General features: G+C 44.9%; 1 protein-coding gene across 3 annotated transcripts in view; it reads left to right on the top strand.

Moving 5' to 3' along the window:
• Positions 1 to 5077, top strand: part of CUL2 (cullin 2) — a 69066-nt gene extending 63989 nt beyond the window's left edge. For all 3 annotated transcript variants that reach the window (XM_043479507.1, XM_043479504.1, XM_043479506.1), the window contains exons 19-21: positions 1239 to 1340; positions 3604 to 3720; positions 4478 to 5077. In XM_043479507.1, the coding sequence (XP_043335442.1) occupies positions 1239 to 1340; positions 3604 to 3720; positions 4478 to 4609 (351 nt within the window). In that variant the 3' untranslated portion in view covers positions 4610 to 5077. The remainder of the gene's footprint in view (positions 1 to 1238; positions 1341 to 3603; positions 3721 to 4477) is intronic.
• Positions 5078 to 22542: the final 17465 nt, after the last annotated feature.

The following is a 22542-nucleotide window of genomic DNA, read 5'->3' as shown; positions in this document are numbered from 1 at the left end:
ATTCAACTCAACCCCATATAGTTTTAATATCTGTCACAGGACTAGCAAACTGATAGTACATTTCTTTTATTTCCTTATAACTTTCTCCCCCTAGTAACATGTTTTTGTTTTTATAGTATCTCATAGATATTTGAATAGTTAAAAAAGCAACAGATGTGGGTTCAATCTCCTGTTTCAGATTATTGTGCCTGGAAGAAAAACTATCAAATGATGTTGTATTTTTGTTTTAGTTCATGGCCTACACCAGTTCATCTTGCTAGAGATGACTTTTGTAGCCTCTGAATGGCATGCATGCTGTAATTCAAATCAAGCTTTTCTTAATTTTGAGAAACGATTAGTTTTTCTGACTTCAGAAACTTAGAATATTGAATTATTAATATTAAATATTAAAGTTTTAATTAATTATGAGTAAACACTTTTAAGCTTAAAATTTAAGTTTAAATTTTTAAGCTTAATTAAAATGCTTAAAAAGGTAAGTATTTTTCTAAAGCATGTTATATGTTTTTGCTGCTCAGTAATGTACAAAATAAATATTGATAGGTTGTGTGCACATTAAATGTGAAATACAAAGCTGTCATTTCTTTAATAGACTTTTTGTGGTTATTACGGAGAAAGTGCCATCTGCCAAGTGCTCCATGGTCCTGCTGGTGGAGAAATTCCAGTGTATGACAAAAGTGGCTTTCTTAAGCTTAAGAGCTAAAGATTGGCTTAACAACTTCCACTTGAGAAAAGACCACTGGTTTCTGGCAGAGTGGATAAAATGTGCATTAAGGGGTAATGTCAGAATTGCACTAGGTGGTAGGGAAGTGAGCTTGTGTGCCATTGAAACCAGCCAGCTTCTATCGTTAGGTTATTTTTAATTGGTGTTTTGTTATTGTAGCATTCAAAAAAAATTTGGTTATTTGGTTTTTCAAAATGTAATGAAAAAATTCTGAGCCTTGGTATTTAATAAAAATTAAAATGTTAAAATTCTGCTAAACAGTTGGGCCAGAAAAAGTTTTGCTGAATCTAAGCTGATTAAAATTCTAACAAGTGTAAAATTAGGAAAGAATTGTTTTCTCCTTCATAGTTTGACAAAAAACAATTATTTTCTCTTAAATAATATTTATAATATAAGAGATTATGAGAGTTCATTGTTTTTTGCTTGGTCATTATTTACTTCATGGCGTGTTATTTGCAGCAATTGTTATTTGATGATTTTATTTTTATAAGTGTAAATGAATTCTTTTTAATTATAGGAAGACATCGATGCAGAATCTTCATTTTCATTAAATATGAACTTTAGCAGTAAAAGAACAAAATTTAAAATTACTACATCGATGCAGAAAGACACACCACAGGTAAGTGCTTTTTGATGTCATTTCTTTTGGAAATATTTAAGCATTGGATTTTACAAGCAGTAACATTGAGACCAGTGCAGAATTTGCACATCAGAATTATGATACATCTTCTCTGGTTTATTCTTTGCATTGACTGGCCTCACAAACAGTATTTTAAAGTTTAAAAACAGTAGTATAATCTTAGGGAAAAGGTGTCGTAATTTAGTCATATTTGCCCTTTTGTTTTTTCTCCCAGTTTTATTGAGGTATAATTGCCATACATCACGGTATAAGTTTAAGATGTACAGCATAGTGACTTGACTTACATACGTTGTGAGATGATTATCACAGTCGGTTTAGTGAATATTGATCATCTCATATAGAGAGACACACACACACACAATTAAAGAAGTAGGAAAAAAGCTTCCTTGTGATGAGAACTCAGGATTCACTCTCTTAACCACTTTCATATATAACACACAGCAGCATTAATTATATTTATCATGTTGTACATTACATCTCTAATACTCATTTTATAATTGGGAGTCTCTACCTTCTAACTGCCTTCATCCAATTTTCCTCCCCTCCCCCATCAACCCGTGCCTGTGGTAACACCAAATGTGGTCTCTTTTTCTATGACTGTGTGTGTTTTTGAAGTATAATTGATGCTATGTTAGTTCCTGTTACACAACATAGTGATTTATTTCTGTACATTTCAAAATGATCACCATGAGAAGCCTAGTTACAATATATCGCCATACAAAGATACCACATAAATTTCCCCACACTGCACATTTCATACCCAAGACTCATTTATTTTCCCGCTGGAAGTTTATACCTCTTCGTATCCTTCACCAGTTTTTCTCTTTCCCCCATCGTCCTTCCAACCACCTGTTTATTCTTTGTATCTATAGCTCTGTTTTGCTATGTTTGTTCAGTTTTTTTTTTTTAGATTTTACATATACATGAAACCATTTTAGACATGTCTTTCTCTGTCTGACTTACTTCACTTAGCGTGATACTCTCTAGGTCCATCTGTGTTGTTGCAAATGGCAAGATTTTATTTATTCTTTTTTTATGACTGAGTAATATACCATTGTGTGTGTGTGTGTACACCGCATCTTTTTTATCCATTCATCTATTGATGGGCACTTAGATTGCTTCCATATCTTTGCTATTGTAAGTAATGCTGCAATGAACATATTTGCTTTTAAGTTTTATTAAAATGTATGGATTCATTTCATATTCTTTTCAAAAATTTCTACCTTGAAGAATAATGTAATCTCTCATATTCTTCATTCATAAAATAAGGGAAAGTTTTGCTAACACATTTCTTTCAAAGAAAAACTGTTGAAAATGCTTTCAGACTTCCCTGTGCAAATGAACTGCATGGAGATTACGTTAAAACTCAAAGTGTGATGAACTCATAGGTCTGGAGTAGAGTCCGACCTGGGATGAGCCAGTGTGCACTGTGAACACCCGCCGTTGACATGGTGGTTGTTCTCAGGCAGCCTGTTATATCACTGCGGATTTCCTTATTGCTTCCCGTGTGCCACCCTGACCTTGGGCTTGAGGCAGGTTGTGAAGGTATCAGATATGTCAGGCTCCCCTGGGAACTTAACTTCCCCCGCCAAGGTCAAATGTTAATTAGTTGCTATTCAGTTTGACCCCTAAGATGATCACGATCTCATATTCCTGTAGGCTAATGGTGATAACGTGTACTAGGTTGTATTTTATCTGTTAAGCTGCTGTGAGATCCCTATTAATGTGGCATTGCCTGCTTCTGTGCCTTCCCACCACTGTCTTCCCTTGAGCTCCATGGAGAGAGGCCCTTCTGGCCCAGCCTTCCTGGCTTCTCTGCTTGAGTCAAATGGAGCCCTTCCCAGCTCTTGCCCTTGAAGCCTGATCCAGTATCCACTTGGAGCCCGTTGCTAAAGTCTGCAAGCTTTGTGGTATAAGTCTTTACTCACTCATAGGTCCGCGGTCTTGAGACTTACTAGTCTGTGTCACTTAAGTTCTACTTTCTTGACTATTTACACTGAGTACAATGTACTGTAGTGTTCATTTTTTTAAAAAAATAGCCTTCCCACTTTAACTTGAGAAATTATATATAACTCTTCATAGGTATTCTTTTGGTAATGGTTATGTTATATTGGGCACATAATCATATAGTTTGATATCTGAGTATTGATTGGAGATTTATTTAAACTCACAAATAAAATGAGTTAAAAACAAGTGAAGTGTCTGAGGGTCTCATTTGCTTTTTATGGGCTTCATAAAACAGGAAATGGAGCAGACGAGAAGTGCTGTAGACGAAGACCGGAAAATGTACCTCCAGGCTGCTATAGTTCGTATCATGAAAGCGAGAAAAGTACTGCGGCATAACGCCCTTATTCAAGAGGTAAAAGGGGAAAGTCCTGAAGACTTCTTGGGCAGAGGGTATTACGATTAGGCAGTGTTTCTTTGTGAAGATGATAGAGAAACCTGTGACTCCTGTATAGCATAAAGAAATGCTTTTTGTTACTGAAAGAGAACAGTGCTCATAAATCCAATATGAAATTCACGTTTAGATTTAGAGGTCTGAGCCTCGTGACCAGTTACTGAAGGAGGTCAACCGTATCCACCACTCACTCCCTCCTTGAATACACGCGTGTCTCCCATTTGGTGGAGCGCTGTGCTGGTCGCCGTGGGGTGCACACCAGCTCAGGACATGGCTTCTGCCCTTTGGGAGTTCAGTGTCGTAAGGAAGAAATGCGTTACTAAAGTAATGTGTGAGTAAATAGAAAATTACAGTAATGTGCAACAAAGAAAAGGTATATGGTACAATGAGAGTGTATACAGGTCTTGACTCAGGGGGTGTTAGGGAAAGCTTTCTTGAGCAGGTGTCCCTTCAGCTAAGAGCCAGAAGTCAAGCGGAGGGATTAAATGGAAGCTCGAGGGCGTGTATGAATAGTTAGGTTAATTAGTTTGTGATTTGATTTAGTATGTTATTAGGTTTGGCTGTATCTGTGCCCTTGACCATTTAAATTCCTTCACAGCCTCAACGTTAAGACTTTTCCCATAGTTTGCGTCAAAATGTATTTTTGTGCATTGCATCAGAGCTGAACAAAGTGCTCCTGGCGAGAAGAGCATTTTTACCATCCGCCTCTCTCCCACAGGTGATTAGCCAGTCAAGAGCTCGGTTTAACCCTAGTATCAGCATGATTAAGAAGTGTATTGAAGTCCTGATAGACAAACAGTACATCGAACGCAGCCAGGCGTCCGCAGATGAGTACAGCTACGTAGCGTGACGCGGCGCTCCTCCGGCGTGGGTATGAGAAGGTCATTGCCATCAGCATCCGGTGTGTTCCCGTGGGAGAAAGCAGGCCTGTGCCTCCATAATTTGGTCATTTGGCAGCCCCTGTTTCTCTGCTGTTTACAACATCACCAGTGCCACGTCATGAGCGTCAGAGAAAATGCCTAGAGATATTTCAAGCTCATGTCATTATGACATTTCTTAAAACTTTATTAAAAAAAAGGATGAGTGAAGTATTGCTGAAATGTGGAAATCTGGCTGGGTACCATGCTTTTTCTCCCCTTCACGTTTGCAGTTGATGTGTTTTTTTTTTTTTTTAATGTATCTTAAAGGACATAAGATTAAAAAAAACCTAAATATTGTAATATGACAGATAACCTAATAATTGTATCTACATTAAAATGACAAACATGATATTGCTGCTTGTCAAATAAAAAAATAAAGAAATAGAATGCCTTTTTTATGTGGATGGAGTATCACAATATAATGCTCAGAAATGTCCGTTGAGTCCTTGTGCTCCTGTTTAAATCCTACATGAAAAAGTCTCAGTTATTGTTTCTGAATGCCTTCAGCATAAAGGATGCGTTCAGCATAAATGATGTTTTCTTTCTATGGATTAGAGCTACATTGGATGTAAGCCTTGTGAGGAGTGAGGGTGTCACTCTGTCTCGAGTTTCTGGTGGTGTCCTGCTGCAGCGCAGATCCGTGAGCGAGGGGACTGTGGTGACCTCACGTCTGGCTTAGAAAGAGCCATCATTCCCAGGTTGTGTTACTTCTGCCTCCACAGTACATCAGTTCTAATGAGGTCTGACGCCCCTCTGCTCCTTCCCTGCCCCCTTCCTCGGGGTCGTAGGTCATCCTGCGGTGCCGGTGTCTTCCTGTGTGTTCCTCCCGTACCCCTGCCTGGCCGTTACTCTCCCACCTCCTACCATTTTAACACTAGATTCACTCCTAGATCACAGATACTCTTAGCAATGCATGACCTAAATACTTTTTTTTTCTGTATAGTGCATTACACCAGGTGCCGCTTTTATAGACATGAAAGTTCGTTATTTTGTTTATGTGTATCAACAGCAGTATTCGAACACTCCGGTTTATTTCCACATTTATCATCTATCCTTCCTCCACCGCTACACACATGTTTTTTTAAAAAGCCGAGATATTTTAAAGCATATCCTTCGTGGATCATTTCACTTGCAATATTTCAGTCTATATCTCTAACAGAAAAGGCCTGTAGAAAACACAACCACAGTTACTTGACTACACTTAACAAATAAACAATAATTACTTAATATCATCTCATACATGGCTTGTCTTCCAGTTTCTCTTATTGTTGCCAAAGTGGCTTTTTCAGTTGGTTTGTTTGATGGTACTTTTTCTAACTCTTGTCTCTTCAGTGTTTTAAAAAAAAAAATGCTGAGCTTTTTTTTAATGACTTCTACTGTATTTCTCATTTTCCCTTTTATCCCCTAGAGAGGAAATAATGGCAAATCATACAATGTTGTACGTCCACTGTCAAAAAACAAACCTTTGTTTTGATAACTTGTTGATAAAGTTTTCCAAATTGATTCCTTTTTTCTTAAATGCTTATAAATGTTAAGTCTTATCCTGCTATCTAATTGCCAAGAAAACATATTGAAAAATGGAGAAAATACTTGGGCCAAGATCAACAGAAATGACTGACAGGAGTTTTTGTCCCATCTTTTTTCCATTTCTCCTGAAAGGAGACATATTGAAGGCATGGTTGTCATCCGCGAGGAAGGAGCCAGGTTCCCTTAACAGAGGCACCTTCTGAGAGGATGGATTTCGCGTGCCTTCTGGTGAGCAGCAAGGAGCTGGGGAATACCTGAGGCTGCGGGGTCGGGTGGGGTCAGGTAGGCGGCGTCACGGCAGCAGCCAAACCTTGGCACACGGCCCTGTGCTGGGTGCCCAGAGCCATGGCAGGAAGGGTCAGAACGACAGAAGGGCAAAATGAGGGAGGACGGGAAAGGCTGTCAGTGCTTTGCCTCAGAGAACAAAAAGAATGTGACCAAAACTCGGAGAAGTTAAAAAATCACGCATACTGGGGTGGTGAAGATCTGGTTTAGAGCCATACAACGTATAGCTCTTGTCAGCACTTTGTCTTTTCCTTTCAAACCCAGATATTTTCATTGCTACTGTAGGTGCAGATTTATTCTAGAGTTTGGTCCAATATTGTATGACAATCGCTCTAATATGAGCAATAGAATAGACATTCTGGAGTTTGTGTTTTACCTTATAGCTTATGGTCTTAATGCTACATGTTATTTGTTTGCAATCTTCAGATAATCCTGAAAAATAAGCAGCATTCCTCTCTTTTCATAGATGAGGAAACTAGAGTGCTTTCCAGGAGTCATTGCCAGAAACTGCATAACCTGAACTTAAAGCCAAGGCAAAACTGTAGACCTAATATAGTATATCCTGTGAATTAGATAGAAATAACTTCATTTTATATGTGAAGAACGATCATTTTTCCTAACTTTTCATAATAAAAGTTTGTGTCCAGTTAATTTGTGAGTAATAAACACTTCCTATTTTAGTTTCTTAAGATACTTATTTAAGCTGTAAATATACATGGTTAAATGAGTTGGCTCAAAACCTCCTCCATCTACAGGTGGACAGAATCCTGAACAAAAGCACTTTCAACAGTCAGGCAGAGGGACGGGCTTCTCTGAGGCAGGCCATTATGTATGATTATAATAACAAAAGCAATAGAAAACAAGTCAAAGAAACTGTTCCAACATGAAGTCAGGAGTCAGATTTGGCTCTTCACAGCAAAAAAGGATACGAGCTTTTAAAACAGTAGTTGTAAGGGCAGCTGTATGCAGGCCATAGCTAAATGGGTGGGAATGAATATGGAAAGGCTCACTAGTTGAGGATTGGCATGTTCATGGGGCATATCTAAGGCCGAATCAATAAAATCCTCATGTGAGACATAAGCCCCACTGGTTGGAGTTCATTAAAGGCGGGCTTCACTGGTGGGCAGGAATGATTTTCACATTTGGTGACTGTGCTGCCTGGGAAAAGGTAAGGTTTATCTCCCATGCCTCCCTCTAGGGCTCAGGCAACCCCCACTCCTTTGTCGCCCAACAGCCATGCCCCGGGGGCCAGGTCTTGTGTGGGTACCATGGCTCTGACCACCAGCAGCCAAGGTATGATCTGTGCCCAGGTGGGGCATTTAGACTTGTGTTGGTCAGACGTGAACACAGCATTCCAGGTGAAGGTGCTGAGGAAGGGAACTCCTGGGCCCTTGGGGGAGGTCCAGTTGGAGAAGTTAAAGGCAGAAAATGAAGGTGGGAGAGCGCAGGGTGGGCTGCAGCGGCCAGAACACCTGCTGAGCCTGAGCGGCTGGCGTTCACACAGTTTGCTTGGGCGGGTTATATTTGTATCGGAAAAAAAACGGATGACGATGTTTTTTAAAGCATAGGTGGAGAGTGCATGAATGTTTCCTTTGCTGATGCTGTATAGTGTACATATTTCTATTTTTTCTTTGGTGTTTGTGAACCGTTTCAGAGTATTTGCAATTTCAGTGGGAAATGGAGACACTGTGTGTGTGCAGAATGGAGGGAGGGCGCGAGACCTCCACGCAGGACGCAGGAGGCCCAGGCGGGACTGGGCAGTGAGGAGGGGGCCAGTGGCGCCCTCCAGTGGCGGCAGTGGGTAAAGCGACACCCTTCCCAGTGGACTGGGTTGAGGGCAGAGGTGAGTCAAAGAGGACCCGAGACTCTTGGCTGTTACAGCAAATACCATCCAGCGAGACGGGGCACCTGGCCAGACGCGAAGGTGGAGAAGGAGCAGGGTGAGCCTGGTTCCAGACACCCGTGATGTGTGTGAGGTAGCCCAGTGGAGCTGGCAGATGGCCCCAGGGGCCTGATGCTCCTGATGTAGGTGCTCTGATCCTGGACCTCAGAAGCCAATCGAAGAGGCTTCTGAATCCATCCTCATTCCCCTGACTCTGCAGCTCTTGAATTACTGTCCCGGATAACTGTGACTACAGAGTAGTAGGCATTTACTACCACATGAGTGTAGTACATAGCATCTTACATGATGAAACCAAGAACCAACAAGAATGAGAATATGTGATCGTTTGTACATGTCTCGAGAAGTCCCTTGGACTGCAAGGAGATCCAACCAGTCCACCCTAAAGGAAATCAACCCTGAACATTTATTAGAAGGACTGATGCTGAAGCTGAGGCCCCAATACTTTGGCCACCTGATGTGAAGAGAGCCGGCTCATTGGAAAAGACCCTGATGCTGGGAAAGATTGCAGGCAGGAGGAGAAGGGGATGACAGAGAATGAGATGGTTGGATGCCATCACTGACTCAATGGACGTGAGTTTGAGCAAACTCTGGGAGATAGCAAAGGACAGGGAAGCCTGGTGTGCTGCAGTCCATGGGGTTGCAAAGAGATAGGACTGATTGACTGAACACATGTTCTAGGGTCTGTCTTCCTAGAACTTCAGAGAGTGGTCTTTGTCACCCTACTTGGAGGCAAGGACATGTTTGTAGAAGTAGAGGAATTGAGCCATAAGTCACTCCATTATATGATTATTTCTTATGTTCACAATCTTTGTTAGCATTAAGTGGAAACCTGGAGGGAGGAACATATCGGTGTTTTGCATTCTCCTGACAACATTAATGGTACAGTTTTTCAGCAAAAGGAAGAAACGTTTGAGAACTAGCTTGTGGAAAAGAACTCAAATAAGGAAGGCAGGCAGGGTTTGTTCAGTTTTCGATTCTTTATTGTTTGCTTTTTCTCCAGTGCTTACTATTTATAGTTACAATAATTGAAGAATTGCAGCCTGTGTCAGAGGTTCACAGTCCAGGGGAGGGTGGGTAAAGCGAATGGGTTGCTAATTTTATCCCTTGTGGTTAGTTCGGTATTTTCCTTGGAAGAACTTTGGGTTATAGGAAAACGATGGAAATGTTTTGTGATTTTTGTAACCGCCCTGTTGAGGTATCACTCGCTTTGTAGGATTGCCTACCTCAGCACTGCACTGACAGCCTGACCTCAGAGTGGGTGGGCTTTATTAGTTTATCCTTTGGGGAAGAAAGGACAAGCTTGAAAAGCAAAGGTCTACTTTCAACAGAAATAAGCTGGTTTAGCATCAACTGTACCTAATTTTGGCCACCTGATGCGAAGAACTGACTCCTTGGAAAAGACCCTGATGCTGGGAAAGATTGAAGTCAGGAGGAGAAGAGGACAACAGAGGATGAGATGGCTGGATGGCATCACTAACTCGATGGACATGAGTCTGAGCAAGCTCCGGGAGTTGGTGATGGACAGGGAGGCCTGGCGTGCTGCAGTCCATGGTGTCGCAAAGAATCAGACACGAGTGAGGGACTGAACTGAACTGAACTGAACCTAACGTGGTCCAAGGAGGTCACCCATGCAGCAGAAGTGCCCTGATAGAGAAAAAGTTGAATGCTGAATAGGAAAAAAGAAAGGCTGTTTTAGCTGTTTATATACTGCTGAGGTGACTAAATTCAAATCTATGCTGTGCATGGAGGAAACTTGGGAGGCACTTTGTTTAGACTGTACATTTTACAATTCCCATCTCTCAAGGTTGGCAGCCAAGAAAGATACCAGCCCTGCAGCCCCCTGGTGCAATGGTAAACTGGTCGTGCAGTGGGAGAGGAAGGGGCCAGAACGGGTGGGGTGGGAGGACGTGCAGACCCTGATTGCACAGCACCTGCTCCACCCGGCTTGCCCCCCAACCCCCAGCACCGCCCCATGAAGCAGGGTGAGAGGAAGAGGTGTCCGTAGCCTAACCCACCGCCTCTGCCCTCTTCCCTGCTGGCATCAGCCCAGGTCCAATCGGAGAGAGCCTATTTGCATTCCCGAGGAGACGGCACCTCCAGGAGGCCAGCCTTCCTCTGGAAAAGTCAGGCAGGCTCACTGCTGATCCAGTCACTTAAACCCCAGCTGGCTCCCTCCAAAAGCTCTGACACCAATTGGAATTCCTTGAAGCTGCCGATCCCAGAAGCAGCACTCAAGGACCAGGCTGCTAGCTAATGCATCTTTGTCCCTGTCAGATCATCACTCCTTCCAGGGGTGACTCTCAAGAGGCAAGGATGGGGCCAACCAGGAAGCTCAGGGAACTCGGTGGAGCACTGTGGGTGCGAGGTGTGATGTGAACTCAGAGGATTGGGGTCAGTCCTTTTCTGCCTGAAGGACTTACTTCATTAACTGCTTTGTTTTGCAGTGGGTGGGTGTGTATGTTCATTTTCGTTAGACTCATCTAATACTGTCTTTGGTTGCATACTGATTGTTGTTGAATCGCTCAGTTGTGTCCGACTCCTTTGTGACCTGGTGGACTGTAGCTCGCCAGGCGCCTCTGTCCATGGGATTCCCCAGGCAAGAATACTGGAGTGGGTTGCCATTTCCTTCTCCAGGGGATCTTCCCAACGTAGGGATTGAACCTGCATCTCCTGCATTGGCCGGCAGGATGCTTTACCACTGAGCCACCAGGGAAACCCACTTATTGTTCCTGCTTCCTGCACTGTGTTGGATAGTGTCCCCCCAAACTGCATGTCCACCCAGAACCTCTGAATGTGACCTCGTTTGGAAATAGCGTCTTTGCAGTTGTAATCAAGCTAAGTTGAGGTCATGCTGGGTTAGTGTGAGCGCTGATACAATGATGGGGTCCTAGTAGGAAGGTCATGCTGGGTTAGTGTGAGTGCTGATACAATGATGGCAGTCGTTATAGGGAAAGGGAAGTTTGGACACAGACCCACAGGAGAGGCAGCCATGTGAAGACAGAGGCAGAGATCGGAGTGATGCAGCCATGAGCATCACAGACAACCAGCAGAACCTGGGAGAGGCAAGACCTTCTGCATGGGTATTAAAATTTCCAGAAAGATACAAGAGCCAGGCAGAGGAGAAGCAATAATAATAAATTCCTCTGTGCTAAAAAAGACTTGAGTGCTCAAAGTAAGTACATTTACCAAGGCTGGATTAATAAAACAGCCACTTAAGGAATATCCTGGTAAAAATTCCTGAATTTCAAGGAAAAAGAGAAAAATCTCTGGACTAAAAGGGAAAGAATCAGCTTGCACCGGATTTGTCTTCCAAAACATTGAAAGCCAGAAATGGTGGAATAACATTTAAAACTACTCAGAGGAAAGAAGCCAAGATTACTGTGCAACCATTAAGGTAAAAGGCGAATATTCTTTATGCAAAGATCCAGAGAATAAATCGCACATCTACTTCCATTTGATGAAAATACTGGAGAACTCTATAATCAGACTATAAATAAAGCAGAAAAAAAAAAAGGACCTCAAGGTTGGCGTGATGGGCAAGGAGCTTTGCAGAGTGCGTGTTGTGATACGTGTAAAAATGATACCATGGTCAGGAGTGTGTACCGTGCGTGTTAACTAAGGAGCTTAGAATAGAAACAATTCTACGAGCAAAAACCATAAGAGTAGCCGGGAAATAAAAGCACTAAACTACCTGGTTGAGCGGGGGCCCGCGTGTCCCACCTGGGCCTGGGAGCTCGCAGGGCAGCTGCAATGTTCTCAAGGTTTCTTACTGATGAAGGAGTGGAGTTTTGTGGTGGAGAGACATCATTTTGCTCTGCATTTCTGTTGTTACATATAGTGGTAGAGAAATAGGTGTCCATTGTACCAGGTATAGAGTGGTATCCACTAGTGAAATGGAAAATTATGGTAGAATTTTCACGTCTGGTTAAGAAAAATTAGTCTAAGTGACGCCCGAGACTGGAATGGTGATGGACCCACTTCTGGCTGAAGTTGCCAGGTCAGAGCAGCAGAGGACACAGAGACCCATGGTTTCCAGCTCCTCTCCCTTCCCTGTGCCTCCCGGAGGAACCAGGGCCCGAGTCCAACCCATTCCAGGCAAGTACCTGGAGGCCCAGCTGCAGGGTGATGTTTTTGTCACCATTTGCAAAAAGGAAAATTAAGAAAATCCATTCTTTGTTTAGGGTTTGCCCTTTTGATGGTGTGTGTGGGGGTGGGGGTGAATATTCTTTTTTTTTTTGTAATTTCAAGCATGCAGAAATGTTGTAAGCATAACACAAAGAACTCTATGATGCCCCCTCTCAGATGCGCCAATTATTTACATTTTGCTCAGTTTGGCTTATTATTTATCTATGGAAACATTCTTCTTCCTGAACTGTTTGAGAATAAGGGGCTGATCCTGCACCCGTGTGCCCCAGAATAGCTGAGTGTGTTCTCTTGTGTAAGCACAGGGTGATCAGAAGCAGGAGGCAGCGTTTATACAACATCCCTAATGACAACCTCCATTCACGTTTCATATTTTCCTCATCTGGAATGGAAGCCCAGATCAGGCAGTATTGTTTCTCTTCGGTCTGTTTCAACGTGGAAACATTTCTCAGTATTTCTTCGTCCTTTGTGAGCTGATGAAAGGCAGGAGGCAGTTCTACAGAATGTCTCTGAGAAGGAGATGCGCCCTGGCACCTAGGCACTGGCAGCTGCCGCCGGTTGGGTGCCGGTGGTCCTCTCGGGAGGCCAGCACCCACAGGAAGGGCTCGGTGTCCTCTTGCTGAGCCCCAGCCGTCTCGCAGAACCCCAGGGCCACTCTGTGACCACGCTGGATCATGGCAGAGACAAAACCACCCTATAATCATGTCTGAAGACAGACAAAACATGACCATCGCCAAAGCCACAATGTACCAGATGCCCCCTCTGGCTAGTGAGTGATGGCTTCTCTAGTCTGCCCTCCCTGTAGACAGGACAGAAACCTCTAGGCTCCTCTGTCCATGGGATTCTCCAGGCAAGAATACTGGAGTGGGTTGCCATGCCCTCCTCCAGAGGATCTTCCCAACCCAGGGATCAAACCCGTCTCTTAGATTTCCTGCATTGGCAGGCAGGTTCTTTACCACTAGCGCCACCTGGAAAGCCTGTACCAAGTCCTGTCCTCCTAATACGTTAGGTCCTCCTAACATGCTTTGCTGTGATGAAGAATAAGGCCAGCTTGTCCAAACACAGGGATGCTCCTGGTCATCTTTTTTATGGTTTTTATCTTAATTTATTTTTAATTGGAGGATAATTGCTTTGCAATATTGTGTTGGTTTCTGCTGTATAACAATGCAAATCAGTCATAAGTATGCATGAATCCCCTCCCTCTTGAACCTCTCTTCCACTCTTCCCCACCCCACCCCTCTCCCTTGTCACAGGGCACCAGGAGCTCCTGGTCATCTTTGATTGATCCTCTCAACTGAGGCCCCAAAATACTTGGGACAGCGTCTTGAAATAAATAAATTCTCTGTGTGTGGACTTTTAAAAATCTGTTGTGTGATCCCAGGCTGACTTCTTATTGGCATCACGTTCACGTCTCATCATGTGCCTCCTGACTTGCTGGAACAGGATGACCTGAAAAGGAAGTAATTCGTGGAGCAGAGATTCGCTCTGTGAGAGAGGAGGATGGACAGGCATCTGGAGCAAGCCTGGGCGCATTCCTCAGGTCTCTTAAGATGCAGTCCTTGAAGAGCAGGTTGAACTCTTGCTCCCAAAGATAAGATCAACTTTTCAGAGGAAATGTCAAAAATTGAAGAAATCACAACAAAGCCGTAATTAATCATACCTTCACCTTAGGTAGCTGTTTGAAATACATCCTGCGTGCAACCTACCATAGTCAGTACTAAGGCTATGAGAAAACAGTGGAGCAGTTCTTACCCTCAAGCAACTCACAGTCTAATTATATTAAGTTGATAATTAAGTATGCCCAGGGTATTGTGGAAGGTGAAGGTGCATGTTCAAAGATGACTTCCTGGGGAAATGATGCCACAGGGTAGGAACTAAGCCTACAGATGGCCCACGGGACACAATAAAGACTGTTTTCAGTAAAGAATGAATGATGGGGGACTTCCCTGGTGGTCCAGGAACTAACACTCCACGCTCCCAAAGCAGGGCGCCTGGGTTCAATCCCTGGGTGGAGAACTAGGTACCACGTGCCACAACAAAAGATCTCGCATGCCAAAACTAAGACCTAGCACGGCCAAATAAATAAATAAGAAAGAATAGTGACTCCTCTCTACTACTAGGTCTGGGCTGAACTACTTAATACCCCAATCGCCTGACTAAAGCCAGGAGAAAGCCAGACAATGTGTTTGAAAAACACAGTCTTCCTGAAAGCCTCAAAGAACCAGACAGGGAGGAGTCACGCGAGACAAGGTCTGGAATGAGATAGGAATCAAGGGAATGAAGTTCCCAGGCAAAAGCAGTCCCAATACTGGGCTTCATCCCCAGGTTCCTCATCTCAGCAGGGCTGTCTTACAGTTACCCTCCTGTAGAGCGCACCCTCCATCAGGGCAGGTACGTGGCTGCCTGGACCGCCCCTGAGGCTGGGGCTCTGCCGGCCTGGGCCCTCGGACCGGGGGCTCCACGACCACTGTCTGAGGCTGCACGGTCCCACCTCCGCCTTGACTGACAAGGTCACAGGGTCCTTCCTCCTTTCTGGGGTCCCATCCCTTTGCCTGTGAATGGCTCTCCTCCGGAGCTCCGTGGCCTCTCTGATCTCGGGACTGGGCCCTGGGCCCTGTGACCCAGAGTTGCTGTGAAGGATAGACAGGGGACAGCCTCCCTGCCCTCCTTCCTCTGCCGCTTTCTCAACAGGAGGTGGAAGGTGTGGGGGGGGGGCGTGGATTGCCTTAATTATACTCTGTGCCAGGGTCTGCTTCCTGCACTTCCCTCTGTATTTTTGAATTTTTTTATTTATTGATTTTTGGCCTCGCCAAGCAGCTTGTGGGATCTTAGTTCCATAATCAGGGATTGAATCCGTGCCCCTGCGGTGGAAGCACCAGGGAAGTCCCCCTCTCCAGTATTTTAAAATAATTTAAATCTAGAATCAACCCCCTGAGGTGGTTATCATGAGGCCTTTATATCGGAGAGTGAGCTGAGGTTTAGAACAGGTGAGCTGCGTCTCCACCCTCCACTCACTCACCTGGCTGCCCCCCGAGGGAATACCTGCCGGGCCCAGCATCTGCCTCTCTCCCCAGTTTGAAGCTGGCTTCTACTTCCTGAGGCTCAGGCCTTGAGCAGGTGGTTGAGCCTCCCTGGAAGTTAGGGAACTGGGTGCGGCCCCACCTCCCTGCCGGCTGCTGTCAACAGGCCCCGGGGAGCCGGAGCGGAGGACCATGCTGGCTCAGGGCAGGGTTCAGGGCTGGGAGTTGGGATGGGTGGCAGCCTCTGCCCTGTCCCCTCACCAGGTTTGAGAGGACCTGGGCCAGTGGGGGCCTCAGAGACAGGGGAGCTGGCTGAGGGCCCTCACATGCACTGGGACCTTGGGGAGGATGGGAGTCCGAGACCTGCAAAGAGTTTCATAACCCAGGAGTCCCCAGTCACAGGACATGTGATGAAGGACATTCCTAAAGGGCGCTGGACACGCCAGAGTCCCCCTCCTCTGACCCTCAGGCCTTTTCTATGACCTTTTCTAGTTCCACCTCAGGCCATGCCTGGCTCCTGAGTGTTGCTTGATGCCTCGGTTCAGAAGAGGCTGGACTCATCCCAAGGTCTCTCTCTCTCTTTCTCCTGCTTCTCCCCTCAGGGTCTCTCAGCTGTCATCTCTTTACTGATTGTGGCTGTTGCCTCCTTACTGTCCCTTCCTTTTCATCTCTGAGCCGATTCAGATCAAAATCCTGCTCTTTCTTCAGAGCCCGCGGTCACAGCCTTAATAGGAACTATTCCTGCCTTCAGGGTCTTCTCACAGCTTTGAGCCTATTTGACCCTATTTACCCCATGAGAGTTGGACCATAAAGAAAGCTGAGTGCTGAACAATTGCTTTTGAACTGTGGTGTTGGAGAAGACTCTTGAGAGTCCCTTGGACTGCAAAGAGATCAAATCAGTCAATCCTAAAGGAAATCAATCCTGAATATACATTGGAAGGACTGATGATGAAGCTGAAGCTCCAATACTTTGGCCACCCGATGGCGAAGAGCTGACTCGTCAGAAAAGACCCCGATGCTGGGAAAGATTGAAGGTAGAAGAAGGGGACGACAGAGAATGAGATGGTTGGATGGCATCACTGACTGGATAGACATGAGTTTACGCAAGCTTCGGGAGTTGGCGATGGACAGGGAAGGCTGTGTGTTGCAGTCCATGGGGTCGCAAAGAGTAGAACACAACTGAACAACTGAACTGACCCCACTGAGGGCTTCCCAAGTGGCGCTAGTGGTAAAGAACCCACCTGCCAATGCAGGAGACATCAGAGATGAGGGTTTGATTCTGGGGTTAGGAAGATCTCCTGGAGGAGCGTATGGCAACCCACCCCAGTATTCTTGCCTGGAGAATTTCATGGACAGAGAAGCCTAGCAGATTACAGTCCATAGGGTCGCAAAGAGATGGACACAACTGAAGTGCTTTAGCATGCACACACCCTACTGAACCCCCATGCATACCTGATTCTCCTTTATTTCACAAACCTTCTTGACTTTGAATTTGGTTTCCCCAGTGAGTGCTCATTTCAACTCAACAAACATTCCTTGAGATTCCAGGAGAGTTTCAGTCTTTGCCTTCAAGAAACCTTTAAATTTATAGTAAAAATAAGACACTTCCACAGGAGATCAAAATATGTGATGTGGTGAATATTTCAGCTGATGAAGAAGCCAAGTGCTACTGGAGCCAAGAGGGAGAGACTAGTTCCAAATGAGTAGGGGGAAAAGGGTAGGGCAGGTCTGGGAAGGCTTCTTGGAGGAGGTGGCACTGAGCTGGGCTTGAACGCTTCAGAAAGTCCAGAAGGGTGGAACAGGACATTGGACAGAGGGAAGATGTGCTTGGGGAGTCACTAGCTTTCCACTATGGCTCAAGTACAAGTTGAGAGAGAAAGAGGGAGATAGAGATAGGATATTATCAAAGGAAGGTTGAAATGATGTCATTGATGGCCTTAGGTCAAGTTCAGAAGCTTAAACTTTTATAGAAAAAGAGGAGCCAGAGAAGAATTTTAAGTCAAGAAATGCCCAAGACTCAATCTGGAAGGCGTTCTTTTCCCCAGTCACCAAGTCTACATCCTCAGCTGCTTTAAGAACTGAGCAAGTCCCTCCATCCGTTAGGTCACCACACCTCCGTTCAGCCGCCACTTCCTCTCACCTGGATGGACACGGCACTGCCCTAACCAGTTCTCCGTCTCCGGATGCCCCTCTGGCATGCTCACTCCTAGTGTACTCCTCCCCCAGGAGCCACACTGGGTCTTTGTCAAAGTGCAGATGCAATCGTGTCCATTTTCCGGCCTTGTGACTTGTGGAATCTTCACGTTATTCTCAGGATAAAGCCAACATTCCTTACATATTACACACCTGTCCTTTCCTGTGTCTTCCCATTCCTGCCACCTTACTAACCAGTTTCTAATTCTGCATTCCCTTTCTCCATGGGGATGCCCCCTCCACTCATCAACTGGCTTGACCCCAGGGGTCTCTGGGTCAAAGTTCAGCTCCGATGCCATCCCCCCACCCCCCCCAGGGACCTGGCCCTGCCTCCCACCTCCCCAGGCTTCCTGTTGTTTTAACACTTATCACACAGTGTTGAAATGGGCTGTTGATTTATTATTTTCCCCTGCTCTCTGATTTATAATCGGATCTGCATTCCCATAGAACAGGTGCTTGGGACTCAAAAAAAAAAAAAAAGGTTTCTCAAATGTGTGAATAAGTGTTCACTTCCTCCCTAGACTGACTGACCTCTCCTGCCGACAGGCTCCATGCCCTCTGGACAAATTATTTGCTCCTGTTTCTTCATCTCTTCTTTTCTTTGCCTCTCTCTCCACAGTGATGACTATGGTCCTGTAGGAAGAGAACACACAAAGTCATTTCCAAATAACATCTCTGTGAAAATTCTGGAGTGAAAAGCCAAATGGTTAACAGCGGTGGCCTCTGGGCAGTGGGGCAGGGGATGATAGTGTATTGGTTCCATTTTCTCTAATTTCTTAAATAGACTATATTTTGTAGTGGGAAAAATACTCTTTTTTTCTTTTCTCTTTTTTAGTTAGAAAGTCTGAAAAAGCTTAGTTTCAGGCAGAATAGTATGTATATTAAATGGTTATCTGTCTAGAAAAAGAAAATCAGAAAAAACATATGTTTATAAAATCTCTCTTGAAGGACATATAGATGGGCAATGTCAATCACTTCCTTGGAGGGGAGCTAAGAGGCCAGGGCCTGGGGAGGCAGGCTTTTCACCAAGTCCCTAAGTACGTTTTGGAGCTTCCCAGATGGTTCAGTGGTAGGGAATCTGCCTGCTAATACAAGAGATGCAGGTTTGATCCCTGGGTTGGAAAGATCCCCTGGAAATGCCTTCAGGGCTTCCCTCATAGCTCAGTTGGTAAAGAATCTGCCTGTAACGCAGGAGACACCAGTTTGATTCCTGGGGTCGGGAAGATCCGCTGGAGAAGGGATAGGCTACCCACCCCAGTATTCTTGGGCTTCGCTTGTGGTTCAGCTGGTAAAGAATCCGCCTGTAATGCGGGAGCCTGGGTTCGATCCCTGGGAAGATCCCCTGAAGAAGGGAAAGGCTACCTGCTCCAGTATTCTGGCCTGGAGAATTCCTTGGGCTACAGTCCATGGGGTCGCAAAGGGTGGGACACGACTGACTGGCTTTCACTTTCCAGTATTCTTGCCTGGGAAATTCCCATGGACAGAGGAGCCTAGCAGGACTACAGTCCACAGGGTCGCAATGAGTCAGATATGACTTCGTGACAGAAACAATAAGAAAGTACATTTTGGATTTTGAACCATGGGCAAAAGATAGAGTGCGATTGCAAAGAGTTGAGTTTGACTTTTAACCCGCAGATGACCGAGGGAACCTCCGTTTGCCCGTCTGTGAAATGCAGGAAACATATCCAGGGTCACAGATGGTCCGTGATGGCACGGTGGGCTCTAGGGCGCCACCTGGAGGCGGGCCGGGGCCTCTGCTCCCCTAGTGCTGCTCCCTCTCACCCTTGCTTGTCCTCCAAATGAAGCTGTCAAGGCCGAGCTGTGTCTGCCAACTCCCCCGGAGTTGCCCGCCTTGGCTCGCTGCCTGTTGGAACACAGCTAATAGCGTGGAGCGAAAGCCACCCTTGGAGGCGCTGGGCATCTCGGAGCGGCCAGACAGCTCTTTGTGTTTTCTCAGACTCTCAGCTTGCCAGCTGGTTCCACACATTAGAAATATTTTGGGTCAGCACTGCAGTTTTCAACCACACAGATTCGTTTTGTTTCAAGACTACTTCCTTATAATAGCTCTGGGAAAAACTGCGCTGGGCCCCATCCCAAACCACGTCCCTGGCGTGGCCAGCTACATTCAAGATGGTGTCTTTGGGTAGAATCGTAAGAGAAGCTGAGATTTCCTGCAACTTACTAGGATTTGGTCTGGGAAAAAAGGAGTGTTTGGGTTGAGTTTCTCAAGGGCTGTCATCACCACGACCTTCAAGCTGTTTGAGGCAGGAAGAGGAGCTTAATTTGCCATGTTCCTGCCTGTTTAGATATTCCTACTTTTCTCTGCAGCCCCGTGGATTTCTTTCTCCTGTACGTGGATATTTATTGAGTGTTGATGAGAAGTACTTTCTTTGTTGACTGAGATAGAGCTGCCAGATTTGGCAGATGAAAATACAGGGCACTGGTTAAATCATAATTTCAGATAAACAACCAATTTTTTTTTTTTAGTATGTCCCATGCAGTAATTGGGGCACATATACATTAAATATTATTCATCATTTTAGTCTTAGGATGTCCCATGTAATATTTTCATACTTAAGCTAAAAATTATTCATTGTTGATCTGAAATTCAGATTTAACCTTACTTCGGTTAAGGTTGTATTCTCTCTGGCAACCTTGCCTTTGAAGGGCACGGATGAATCCTCTGTAGCCCTCACGAGTGTAATGAATTCATCATATTCTTTTCTGAGATACATAGGGAAAGGTGAGGGGCATGGGCTCGGGGCACTTGAGGTCGGAGGTAAGAGCGGACATCTCCTTCTGGGACGGGATGGAGGAAACTGAGCCCCTGAGCACCTGGTGGGTGCTCCTCATAAAGAGTGGACCTCAGACCTTCCCCATGCAGCCCCAGCAGTGATGCCAACACTCAGAGCAATGCCTCACTGCTCAGTCTCTGCACCACCCTGAGTCCAGCCTTGCAAATCCCCCTCCTTCTCTGGCAATTTCCTCGGGTACCAGAAAAGGATTTTCAGGGGATACATTGGAGATTTTTATCATCTGTCCATGTTTTGGCTAAGAAGGTGTTTGTTGTGACTGCTGGTCATACCTCTTTCCATCTGGTTTCTCGTGGTTTCCAGGACTGTCCTCTGCAAGGGCAATCAGAGCTTGGATTTTCAGGAATATTTCTCACCTGCTCGATTCTGCTCCCCTGAGAGCCCCTGCTGAGGAGAGTTCCACAGATACTGTCCTCGTTCATTTTTCTGTTTATAGAGCAGAGCAAGGTGGCATTTGTCCATGTCCTTGTTCTAAGGCAACAACATAGCTAAAACCCACCCCTTAGTTTACCCCCAGTTTTGATTTTCCTGGTTGAGGACCATCACTTTCTTAATTTTTTTAATGTTGTTCAATTGCTAAGTCATGTCTGAATCTTTGTGACCCTATGGACTATGCTGTCCATGGGATTCTCCAGGCAAGAATACTGGAGTGGGCTGCCATGTCCTCCTCCAGGGGACCTTCCCGTCCCAGAGATCGAACCTGCATCTCTTACGTCTCCCATATTGGCAGGTGGGGTTCTTTATCACTAGGGCCACCTGGAAAGCCAGTCAACTTTGATCCAGAGCCATTTATTACCTTGATAATTCTTAGGAGGCAATGCAATATTAAAATCAATCAATTAATCCATACAAATAAATATTTGAAGCCTAAGAGAAAATGAAAGAAATGAGGCTCAGCAAAACTGCATTATGCCACATCATTGACTTTTATAATCCTTTGTGAATAGCTGTAAATCAATAGACGTGGAGAATCTGTGGTGTTGCCTTGGCCACCCTCATCTTGTTGAAATAGAACTCAGCTCTGGATTTCGTCTCCTGTGTATTACTGCTGACATTATGGCTTTTTCGGGTGTCTTTCATAAATATGGGTACCTGAGAATGGCAAGCCACTTCAGAACACAAACCATGTTCTCATTGCAACTTTTAGCCTTTGTTCTCTGAGGCATCTTGGGCAAAATGTGTAAATATTCTTATCCTGGATCTTTTAAAATATTTGGAAATAAGAGCAATAGATCTTTTTATTTTGCTTAGAAAATTTAAGCTGGAAAACAGTTAAGACATAAATATCTCACAAGACGGGAAACATATTGCTTAGCTCAACAGTAAATATTTACATAATTAATATAAAATAGATTGTTAACATATAAATATATTTGGAGAATGAAAGAGGAGAAGTAGAAGTAGGTAGTTGTGTGAAAACATTGGAGCTAAAGCTAATATGTACCAGAAGCTAAAACGTTTTCTGTGTTCCCAATCCGAGTGGGGCTTAGGGTGGGGCTGCTATTTTTCATTATAAACCCATAATCCTTGACTGTCAGGGTTCTTAGTTGAGATAACAATCTACTCTCGCTTTTTTCTTAAGCAGACAGGAGTTTAAGGACTAGCTGGAGCTCCAAAAATCTCAGGGAGATGTGAAGAGGCTGGGTTTGTTTGCTGGGTCCCATGCTGGGCTGCAGAAATGGCCACTGCCTGGACGCCCACTGCCCTGCTGTCAACAGCAGCCTTCTCGCTTCAACCTGGGCCACAAAACGCAGGTCCCCCTTGCCAGGCTCCAAGTCAAAGGTGTGGGAGGTCAAGGGACGGGCAGAACCCACCTCCCACAGTCCAGAGCCATGCTGAGAAGCATCAAGTCTTAAACACTGCTGGGAAGGCAGGTTTTCATGATGTGGAACTGTTCAAATGGATTTTATTTTTTGAAGCCAAGCGTACATGTTACTTTGATGAAAATGAATAAAAAAAGAAAAGGGCTTTGTGAGCTG

This window comes from Cervus canadensis, chromosome 10 (genome assembly GCF_019320065.1).
Source record: "Cervus canadensis isolate Bull #8, Minnesota chromosome 10, ASM1932006v1, whole genome shotgun sequence".
NCBI lineage: Eukaryota > Metazoa > Chordata > Mammalia > Artiodactyla > Cervidae > Cervus > Cervus canadensis.
The sequence above is the reverse complement of the archived record's forward strand: the minus strand, read 5'-3'. Positions and strand labels throughout refer to the sequence as shown.